Raw genomic sequence first — 11,470 nt, 5'->3', positions numbered from 1 at the left:
GGGTGTTGATTAATTTCACTTACCAGATAGTAATCCTTATTATAGCATTGACAGCTTTAGCCAAACCAGGAACATGCTAAGCAAAACCTGACTGACTGACTGGTGACTGAATGCATGACTTGAACTTGCCGTGTGATGCCCTCGGCTGCGCTGTGGGAAAAATACTGCTTCCACCAGCTTCTACTACTACTACTACTGCTGCTATTGCTACTACTACTACTGAGGTAGCTACCACTACTGCTACCGCTACTACTACTACTGCTGCTGCTACAAGATACTACTGCTGCTGCTACTATTACTACTACTGCTACTAATAGGCCTACTACTACTATTACTACTACTCCAACAAACGCAGGCACATACTGTAAACTAATATGGTGTTAGCTAACACAGTCAGCACTCTAGAAAAGTTAGCCATGTTAGCTCCCAGGAGGGTGCGTAAGTTGGTAGCATACATAATCTTTCACTCTCCCCGGGATAGGCTAAAGCTAGAGAACTTCTCAGTATCTGTAAAATTGATCGCCCAGCACTTTACGGTCTGGTCGGCTACTGTCCCGTTTTATGTACCATTTAAATGTCAATAAAGAAAATAAACATTGTCACATTGTATGAATTATTGTCCACTTACACCCGCTTCATATTACAGGTCGCGGTACTATGTAAATACATATGAACGCAAATATTTTGTTGTATAATTATTTTTTGTTTATGAACAGTTCATACATTGTTAGAAATTAACAGTGCAATAACTAAATGGTAAGTTAGTCCACTTAGACAATAACATAATTTAAGATCAAATAACGCAGCCACGTTACTGTGTAATAGCCTTTTTGTTTATGTCTAATTAGGAATAGTTCATACGTTGTTAGGGACCTGTAAAAGGAAGGGTAACCCTAATTTATTTTTGAACTGAACATTGGCAGGTTTTTATGAAGATTATTTTTTTTGTTGTTGATGAAGAGAACTGAACTTCGATAGAACTGTCCGACTGATTTGTGATTGGCTGGATTACTTCCTTTTGATGTTTCATTTGGAGTACCACGAAAACCCAAAGTGATTTTTTTTGTTACGTTATGAACTGAACTAAAATTAACTCAACTCACATTCTTTCTTATTTTGATCTAATACAATTATTACTTGAAATTGAGAATTTTGTGTTGTTCGTGCTTATTTATCTTATGTTGAGTGTTTATTGCTATTTATATTGCAAAGCTACATTCTATTGATTACCGGTTATCTTCTGCTTGGTTATAATTCTGGTTCAGGATAATGCTCATGATGTACATGGATCCTTTGTGTGGTTTGACTCTTGACTCTGACTTAATGTAACAGAGTTGTTCTAATTATAATTATAATTATAATTATGTATAATTACACTAAACCTGTTATTTTAATTTGTATACCTGACAGTTTTCTTCTACCTCCACTTCTGCTGTCATATAGGCTACAGTATGTACAGTAAGTACAGTACAGTCATTTTTCCTCCCGTATTATCACAATCCATCTTATAGTTTCTTATCATTCATATTTCTATTTTTGTTATCCCTACTGTCATAAAGTCTGGATGCACCTGTTAGTTTATAGATTGTCATTTATTGGCCCTTATATAAAGTTATATTTAACAACGAAAACTGCTAGCTAAAAACTGTATGAGTTAAGCTAACATTCCCCTTTTTTTCTTCATAATTTAATTTGTGTAGGAGCTAGAGTGACATATTCACTTGGAGGATTTGTTTTCAGGGTTCGTACAAAGTTTTGAAAGTTTGGAAAATGCTTAATTTTAACCATTATGTTTTCAAGGTTAGGAATATGCTTGAATTCGAATATACTCCTTGAACAATGCTTGATTTTCAACATAATCTGGTGTTTCATCTACACAATCACTCATGCAAACCAAAAATCTTTTCATATTTGAAATTAAACGATTCCGTCGTCATATTTGTTTTATTGTCTCCTGACGTCTCACACAAGATGCGGACCAGAGCTAGATTGATTGACATGGGCGCCGAAATGAAAAGGGGGCGTTTTTCTGTTCCGCTCCGCATCATGAGGGCGACCATCTGCTCTCAGAATGCGAGCGCGCCCTCTGACCTTTGACGTTTTGCGTGCATGCACATTGAAGTAGCTGACTATTGTACCTGCTCATCAGCTACTAGAGAACAGGTGGATTTTGTCATCACTTTAGCAACATGCCGGGCTGTCGTTTTAATGACAACTGGCTGGCCAACGAAAAATATAAAAAATGGCTTTGGAGAGGAGCCACAGGAAGGAAGGAAGGCGTACTGCACAACCTGCAGAAAGGAGATTGATAAAAGATTTGAGAGTCTGGAAATTTTTGGTTTAGGTACCTTGAAAGACATCACGGTTGTGGGTCCTTCCTTCACCTTCCACACAACGCAGAATTTCAGCGGTCACATAAACAGTCAATCTTTTGTCAGACTGTTCTGACTGGCACCCAGTTAAACTTACTCAAACCCTACAACATACACAAATAATGATGAAAATTCTGAAGACCTAACATGGAATGATAACAGCTCTCTGCAAAGCTGTTAAAATACCAAAGGAATGTGTCAGCCATGGATTCAAAAAGATGTAATGCTGAGCCTGCATTTTGACTTATTGCCTCCAAATTAACAAAACCCAAGGGAGCAGCAGTTTTGTTATGTTTCAGAGAATACTTGATTAACAGTGATGTTTCTTTAAACCCTGTTGTGAGTCCTGCTGCTGCCAATCAAAGGTTAAAGTTACGAGCCTTCTCTAATGTTTTCACCCACATCTGTGTGTGTGTCCGTCTGTCCATCTGTTAACAGGATATCTCAAAAGGTTGGGCACGGATTTGGACAAACCTTGATATGAAGGTTGGTTATGGGCCAAGGAAGAACTGATTAACTTTTCATGTTGATTGGCCAAAAGTGGGTGTGGTGGTGGGCGTGGCATATCACCACAAGGTTCATAACTGCCTTGCGGAGTGTGACATGGAGGAGGTCTGTGCTCTACTGAGCACATTTCCTAGTTTTTATCTTGGTTGATCTAAATTTTGCAACAAAAGTTGCAAGGGCTTGCTGAAGTGCAGCCCAAGACAAAGAATATGCCAGTAATGTAATACAGATGGTCAAATCCCCAGTAAACAGTTAAGGTTTGTCCATTGAATTCATATCTATGGCTATGAAACAGCCATAAAATTAAAAATCTCCAGTCACCAGCCTGCCTCTCTAATGCTTGGCTGCTGCTGCTCCATTAGAAGTGTTTCTAATATAATATGAACCCTCATCAAAAACATGTGCAACCACCTTTCACCTAAAATGATGTGTTGACAGTATTAATTTAAATCTGTAACCACATTAACTTTCCCCAAACTTTCTCCCCATTCCTCTTTATTGTTCAAATGTGCTTTTATCCTGGATTGTGTCCAGACTAATTCTGGTCACAATACAATCCTTACCACCTCCAGATCAGACATGAAACACCAGATAACAATGCTGCCAAAATCTGATTCTATGATTAGGATCTACCTATCATATGCCATATTTTATTGATTGTTTTAGCCTGTCCCAGTCTGTTAAAGGGCCTACCGATGAAAAAGGACACACTTTGGACCTTGTTCTATCATCTGGTATTTGTCTTGACTCAGTTACTGTAATAGATTACTCGACCATAAGGCTATTGTTTTTAATGTACCCATATACCAGCCTGCTCCTGTACGTTGTTCTTGTGTCTATTCACGTGTTTTAAATTCAAGCTCTGCAAGTAAGTTCTCTGAGGCATTTCTAACAACATGCTGAAGCTCCCCATCAGCAGCCTGAGTGAGGAGTTCAAGGTGACCCGTACAAGGGAGGTTCTGCAGTACCGGCAATCTTGCGACCCAAAAGTCTCCCAGGCTGGCATCGAAGTCAGGACAAGAAGGAAGTGGAGGGCAGTAGAGGCAGTGGAGAATGCAGAGTCTTGGTTGCAGCACAGCATGCTGGTGGGGATGGTGACCTGTGGAAGAGCTGGCCTTGGTAGCATTTCAACACCATGCTACGACAAGGCCCAGGGGAAGTATGGGAGGAAGCTGGTCCAGGCAGAGGTCCGTGCAGCAGTTGAGGAGGAGCGAGCCAGCAGGATGGTCAGGATGAGGCAGCAGGGAGCTTGGACAAGATGGGAGCAGGTGGTGGAGTGAAAGGTCTCATGGCCTGAGCTCAGGAAATCCGAGCCTCAGCGCATCAAGTTCTTAATCCAATCGGTTTACGCTGTCCTACTGAGCCCGTCCAACCTATTCGGCTGGGGGAAGATCGATTATCCAGCGTGCCTGCTGTGCCTGAAGAGGGGAACCCTCGAGTACATCCTCAGCTGCTGTCTGAGAGCCCTGGGCGAGGGGCGCTACCACTGGCGCCATGACCAGGTGCTGAAGGTCATAGCAGACACCATCTGCAGTGGGATCAGCAACTGTAAGCGCCTCCGCCCAGTGAAGAAAACTGTCATGTTTGACAGAGGCAACTGAAGTTGCCTGCAGGTGGTTGTGGGTCAGGAGAGTGGATCCATGGGTGAAGTAGTGCTACTTGGGCACAAGCCGGGGCTTGTTCAAGCCTGGCTGGGTCGTCTGGGTGAGGGTGTCTGATGTTGTGAGACCCGAAACACCCAATTAACATCACTGATGATGTGTCCAGGTGTATCACAAGACGTATGCTTAACCACCTTCACAGTTTCAAAATACAAGTTCTGGTTTAAGCAAGGCACTTACAGTACTACACCAGTAGATGGAAGTATTATTTGTCTAACTATTCTTTATTATTATTATTATCATTGTGTAGCCTATTCTTATATGGCAATATTTTTCATATGTCTGGAGAGTAAAACTCATGGCTGCTTTTTTATATAGGAAAATAGGCTTATGCCTTTCGCCAGTATGAAATAAATTTTTAGGCTACTCAATTTCTCATTTTTCAACAACTTTTTGATGTGTGTTGATGAAAGTGTTGATGAAAACATAATGCACATATGTGTCAGCTGTAGGCCTTAAACCAACATCAAAACGCCATAGCCTGCTTCAGAACTCCTGCTTTTGAATATAAAGAACACAGTCAAATTAGTGTTATTGTGTTAGTGTTATTTATTTGTTAAATACAATAGATACAGGGGTAAACAGAGGCATATTACTTTATTATATTAAATATTAGGTACATTGTCAAAAGCACTTGAGTGAGCAAAACTACAAAAAGAATTGCGCGATTAAATGATAAACAGTAACGAACTATAAGTTATTTAAAAAACATGGCAGGATTCTTCAAAAATCGTGAATTTACTGTAAGGAATTCTGGGAATGCGCGTTTATGCACCCACTCATCTCACATTTCCTATAGCCTATCTTACAGTTTTATAAAATAATAGGAAATAACCAGTATGGATAACATTTGTTAATGTCAAATATTTATACATTATACATTTGTCCATTAAATAATTTTGGGAATGTGCTTTTACGCACGCACTTTTCACTCTCCTCTCCTCTCTTCAGCCTACTTCTCCAGTGGGAAAACTGAGGCAAGGCGTAAATGGTGATTCGTAAATGTAAACTGAGGATTGTACTTGCAAAACAGGAGTTGCAATCCAATCAAAAGCTATTCAATGTTTGAAATGATAAATGCACAAATATTCTGGACTCTATTGCTCCTATGAAAATAAGGACTTCCAAGCCAAAGTCATTGCCCTGGCTTAATGAGTACACTCTAAAAAGAGTGTGTCGCAAAGCCGAGCGTAACTGGAAATCAAATAAACTACAGGTCTCTTATGAGATCCTAAAAAGCTTTATGTGCACCTACCAGAAAGCCGTTAAAGAAGAAAGAATGGCTTTGTTTTCTCAAAAAATTGTCAGAATTCAAGGGTGTTAGTCAATACTGTTAATCGTGTTGTCAGCCCCTCCTCTCATACTGAATGTTCCCCTATCAAACACTAAGAATTTCTCACATTCTTTAACAAGAAAGTTGCTGACGTCAGAGCTCAGATTGTTCCCCCCACTCCATTTCTGTCATCCCTCTCAACATGATGACCACGTTTGACAGTTTTGAGCCCCTATCTCTTTTTAAGTTTAAGAAAATTGTTACAAGTATGAGGTCAACATCTTGTTCTCTTGATGTGCTTCCTACTCACCTGCTTAAAGAGTTTTCTAAATCTGTTGGTCCCAGTATTCCTTCTATTATTAATAGCTCATTAAGTATTGAAATGTTCCATCCAGCTTTAAACATGCTATTGTACATCCTTGATCCTGCAGTTCCAGCCAACTACAGGCCCATCTCAAAACCTCTGTTTTTATCAAATCTATTAGAAAAAGTAGTACTCAGTCAATTGTTTTTCGAAAAATTTCAGTCTGGTTTCCGCTCTGTGAATAGCACAGAGACAGCACTTCTTAAAGTCACTAATGACCATCCATTGCTCTATTTTAGTTCTTTTAGAGTTGAGTGCAGCATTTGATACTGTTGATCATGATATTCTTTTGGGTCATCTTGAAAACTGGGTTGGTATCTCTGGCTCTGCTCTAAATTGGTTTAGATCCTATCTGTCATGTAGAACTTATTCTGTCTTGTCAGGTACCTCCTCATCCTGCTCACATTACATGTTTCGTACCTCAAGGTTCAATTTTGGGTCCAATTCTCTTCTCCCTATATACGCTCCCATTAGGTCACATAATTTGTGATCATAACATCTCCTTCCATTGTTACGCAGATGATACACAGCTATATGTGCCTATCATTCCCAATGATCCTCATGGACTAGCCTCCCTTCGCAACTGCCTAAAAGACATTAAAAGTTGGATGTCCCAAAACCATTTGCACCAAAATGACAATAAGTCTGAAATATTGCTAATTGGCCCCCCTCACTCCATCTGCGAGGAACTTCTGCGAGGAACTGCGAGGTGTGTTTTTTGATCAGGACCTTAATTTAAGAAGCAGGTTAAGAAAGTTGTTCAGACTTGCTTCCTTCATCTTAGAACTATTTCTAAAATCAGAACATTCCTGTCTTTTAATGACTTGCAAAAAGTTATTCATGCTTTTATATACTCTCGCCTGGATTACTGTAACTCCCTCTATTCCTGCCTCACCCAGAAGCAAATCTCACGCCTTCAGCTAGTCCAAAACGCTGCTGCCAGAATGCTAATGGGTTTAAAGAAACAGGAGCATATCACCCCTGTCCTAGCATCCTTGCATTGGCTGCCTATAAACTTGAGAATTGATTTTAAAAAAACTGTACTTATCACTTTTAAAGCATGTCTTGGACAGGCCACAGACTACATTTTAGATCTTTTAATTCCTTATGAGCCTGTAACCTGAGGTCTGCAGGAAAGTCTCTCCTAGTTGTTCTTAGATCCAAATTCATTTCAAGAGGGGATCGAGGATTTGCTGTCAGGGCCCCAAAAGTATGGAATGCGCTTCGCGAAGAGCTCAGATTAGCTAAGGGTGTATTGACCTTTAAAACACTCTTAAAGACCCTCTTTCTTAGTGTTTTTTTTTCTTTTTGCTCTATGCATTCTCACGTTACCGTTTGTCATTTCACCCGTGTTTTTCTTTGTGTTGAATTGTCACTGTTTTACTACTGTTTTATTGTGTTGTGTTGTGTTGTTTTATTCTTTTTTTATTGTGTAAAGCACTTTGTAACTTTTGTTTTGAAAAGTGTTATATTCCAAAAATGTATAATAATAATATTATTATTATTAATAATAATAATAATAATAATAATTATTATTATTATTATTATTATATATAATCTATCCTGGCCTGATTGGATGACAAACATTTTAGTCAGTAGTCAAGTTATCCTTACAACATGAAAAGAGATGTAAGAAGAGTTGAATAATAACAGCAGTGAGTGCGGTCCATCATCCACTGGGACAAGTGTCCAGCTTCACTCCCTGAGGTGGCTGTCGGCCAGGAGACACTGCAGTCCACAGGAGACACTGCAGTCCACAGAGCCTCGGGCTTTAAAGGCCAGACAGAGACCGACAGTTACAGCTGTGATGGTCTGTGTCAGGAAACACACAGGAAGCTCATTCTGTCCAGCTGTGAGTGTTTGAGGTAAGAGACACTTTAACTAAATGTTTCTGCATTCAGGTATGATGTGTTTCTGGGAAGCTAGCTCGTGTTCACACATTGAGTATTGTATAAACACTTTTTATTATTGCTATGCTAGGATCACTGAATGTAGTAAGAAGAATGTAGTACTTTTTAAAGGATAATTCCGCTTATTTTCAACATGTGCCTTAGTTTTTGCTATCATGACGTTTGATTGTGTTGAAAATGTGTGAAAATTTCATGGCGTACTTCACTGTAGAGCTTGATGTATCTTAGCTGTAGCTTCAGTTCTATAGACACACACACACACACACACACAGACACACACACAGTGCCAACAGGTAATCTCTTATAGCTGAACCCAGAAAGTGATTAAAACACATTAACACTCACTGCAGTCAGACCTTCCTGCATCCAATTACCGATTGTCCATTGCCTGAAACTCTATATTGTAGTATTAGTTATGTTATTTTAACTAGCATGAGCTAGAACTCAAGAACTCTGATGCTGCGTTCAGTGCATATTGGATTTTCTGTAAATATGACTTGCTGACTGGGAAAAAACATTTACATCAACCTCCTGGTAATGAAGCAGAATATGTGGGGGTTTTTTGCGCCTCTGTTATTTCCCACCTGGCATCACAAATTTAGGAAGTGAGTTTTAAAAATGATCAGTTCTATTCACACTAATCCAATCTATTGATGTGCTATTTAAAGACATGTTCAACTGCAGTGTGGGTGTTACTGTGTTGAAAAGATGGTTTTTAATCACTTTTTGGGTTCAGCTGTTGGACATGACGGGAATGTCCTGTATGTGTATATTGGCAGCACTGCTCCTGTTTAACTGAAACCACGTCAAGAAAAACAACAGGAAAATAAGGCCCATGTTGAAAATGACCGGATTTATCCTTTAACTATTGACTGTTGGTTGACTGTTCGTCTCCATAAAATGATTTCTTCTCTGATTAATTATTGAGGGAATGATTAGCTAAATATCACAACATCCTCAGTGGCAGTGGTGTAAAATGAAGACATCACAAATCATATGGCAGTTCTCCACTCCTGCCATAGAACTACATAAGAGGAGTGGAGCAGTAGATGTGTATGTGAAAAAAAATCAAGCCCATCCCATGTGAACAGGACAAATTTTGGTTTAATCATGGCTGGTGATTTATTTGAATAAATCTAAACCATTTGTTTGAAATTACTGTGAAACATCACTGAAAATAATAATTCCACAAGCAGTGTGCTATTTTGTCATGGTAGATTATCTTAAACATTGCAGTAAAATCTATTTAAGAGCTTATTCAAGAATGTATAATGATATCCGGGTATTTGTGCAAATATAAGAATTTGAAGTTTTCAGCAATAGGAGAGGTTTGTTCTTTGTGTTCTGAAGAAGTAAAAAGCAAGCAGACACATCAGATAGCCTTTGTTAAACAGGAAGTCAGTCGGCTGCTGATATTTCTGTGAATTCTTGGCATTATTTTTTTTTCTGACCGGAATAGCAGCATCAAATCACCTTTCATTGTCAGATCAAGGAATTTTCCTATATGAGCTTCATGTCATTAACCCAATATGTGTTATATCTGCTTTTTCTCCACATATTGTGAACAGTATGATTTCATGACATCTCTGTTCAAATAGGAAAAAAAGGAGGAGAATTGTTAGACAACATGTTTGTTTCCCTGGTGAACTAAACATAAGATACATAAGTTACAGGTAAAAATTTGACTTTTATTAACCTTTTCACAAATATTTTATTAAATGAAGAACTCTTCACCTATAAGTTCATTACTGTATATGAGTATGGTTCATTGTCTTGTGGAACAGATGTGAATCATCTTTTAAATCACTCCTAAAAACAGACTTTTATCGGAAAGCTTATCTTTAATCCTGGTCTGATTTTAGCCAAGTTTGCCTCGTTCATTATTGCATTTTTTTCATCTGATTTTGTGTTACATTTGTCCTTTATTTAATTTATTGTAATTTGTTTGTCTTTTTATCTCTTTGCTATGCTTATTTTATCTGTACTTTAAGTTTAATTTTAGTTTAGTTTTCTTCCTTGCACTTGGTCCTTGTTGTGAAGCACTTTGTAACTTTGGTCTTGGAAAGTGCTTTATAAATAAAATTTATCCAGACAGATGGAGCCAGCGCTCTGTTTTGAGTCCAGGAACACTTCCTGTCTGAGGACCATCTATCCTCTGTCTGTCCGCGTCTCTCTCTACCTGCTGCTGGGCGCCATGGTCGTCTTGACGGTGTGTGGGAACGTTCTGGTCGTCATGTCGGTCGCTCAGTTCAAGCAGCTCCACACTCCCACCAACTACCTCATCCTCTCCCTGGCCGTCTCCGACCTGCTGCTGGGGCTGCTGGTCATGGTCCCCAATATGATCCTATGTGTGGAGACCTGCTGGTATTTTGGAGATGTGTTCTGTAAGGTCTGGAATAGTACTGATGTCTTGCTGTGCACAGCCTCAATTCTAAATCTGTCTTTCATATCGATTGACCGATATTATGCTGTTTGCCAGCCTCTGCTGTATAGAAGTAAAATAACTGTTAATGCTGTGTTGATCATGATTCTGGTCACTTGGAGTGTTTCGGCTGTAGTGGGCTTTGGAATGATCTTCCTCAAGCTCAATATTTTGGGAGTTGAGGAGTTCTACTATACCCATGTTGCATGTGAAGGAGGATGTGTTTTGTTTCAGAGTGGAGTATCAAGCACAGTCTCATCGGTTCTCTCCTTTTACATTCCCGGAGTTGTCATGCTCGGTATTTACCTGAAGATTTTCCTGGTGGCACAGAGACAAGTGCGCAGCATCCATAACACGAGAACATCTGATCCATCCCAAACAAAAGCCACCAAAACACTCGCTATCATCATGGGGGCATTTCTTTCTTTTTGGACTCCTTTTTTTGTGTGTAACGCCATTAATCCCTTCATCAGTTACTCGACTCCACTGGTATTGATCGAAATACTGTTGGGAGTTGGCTATTTTAATTCTACTGTGAATCCTTTGGTGTACGCATTCTTTTACAGTTGGTTCAGAAAGGCATTTCGAGTGATCATTTCACGTAAAATCTTTAATTCTGACATTTCAGACATAAAACTGTTCACAGAATAAATCTGAAAAATTTGGCATGGCTGGTGCCTCTCAGAGAAATTAGCTTATGAATGTATGGCAGAAAAACGTATGGCAGAAAAAATAAAGTTTATTACACTTTTCTTTCCCAACAGTCACTGCTGATGTCTCCATTAACAAGACACTTATTCCTCAATAATATTAATAATAATAATAATATTAATAATAATAACAATAATAAAAACTTACCTTTTACCTTACCATTTTTCAAAACAGAGTTACAACGTTCTTACAAAGTGCCTCACAGGAGAAAGACAGCTGGGATAGAAATAAGAGATAAAATGTGAAACAA

The 11,470-nt window shown here is 39.0% G+C and overlaps 1 protein-coding gene across 1 annotated transcript; it reads left to right on the top strand.

The window, feature by feature from the left end:
- Window positions 1-3,775: 3,775 nt before the first annotated feature.
- LOC139660556 (trace amine-associated receptor 1-like) lies at window positions 3,776-11,160 on the top strand. The gene is made up of 4 exons (XM_071538730.1): window positions 3,776-4,105; window positions 4,199-4,444; window positions 6,340-6,384; window positions 10,183-11,160. The coding sequence occupies exons 1-4, from the start codon at window positions 3,776-3,778 to the stop codon at window positions 11,158-11,160; spliced, it is 1,599 nt and encodes a 532-aa protein (XP_071394831.1).
- Window positions 11,161-11,470: the final 310 nt, after the last annotated feature.

This window comes from Centroberyx affinis, unplaced genomic scaffold (genome assembly GCF_046629955.1).
Source record: "Centroberyx affinis isolate AG114_WGS23_722 - 3 ecotype Tasmania unplaced genomic scaffold, CSIRO-AGI_Caff_v1 ptg003336l_1, whole genome shotgun sequence".
NCBI lineage: Eukaryota > Metazoa > Chordata > Actinopteri > Beryciformes > Berycidae > Centroberyx > Centroberyx affinis.
Note: the sequence above shows the minus strand (reverse complement) of the source record. Positions and strands in the feature narration are given on the sequence as shown.

Excerpts from the sequence above, each read along its gene's own strand:
- LOC139660556 (XM_071538730.1), top strand. The coding sequence starts at position 3,776 with ATGCTGAAGCTCCCCATCAGCAGCCTGAGTGAGGAGTTCAAGGTGACC. Across the intron at positions 4,106-4,198 it reads AGGAGCGAGCCAGCAGGATG|CGCATCAAGTTCTTAATCCA; the intron begins GTCAGGATGAGG and ends TCCGAGCCTCAG. Across the intron at positions 4,445-6,339 it reads ACTGTAAGCGCCTCCGCCCA|TCTGGTTTCCGCTCTGTGAA; the intron begins GTGAAGAAAACT and ends GAAAAATTTCAG.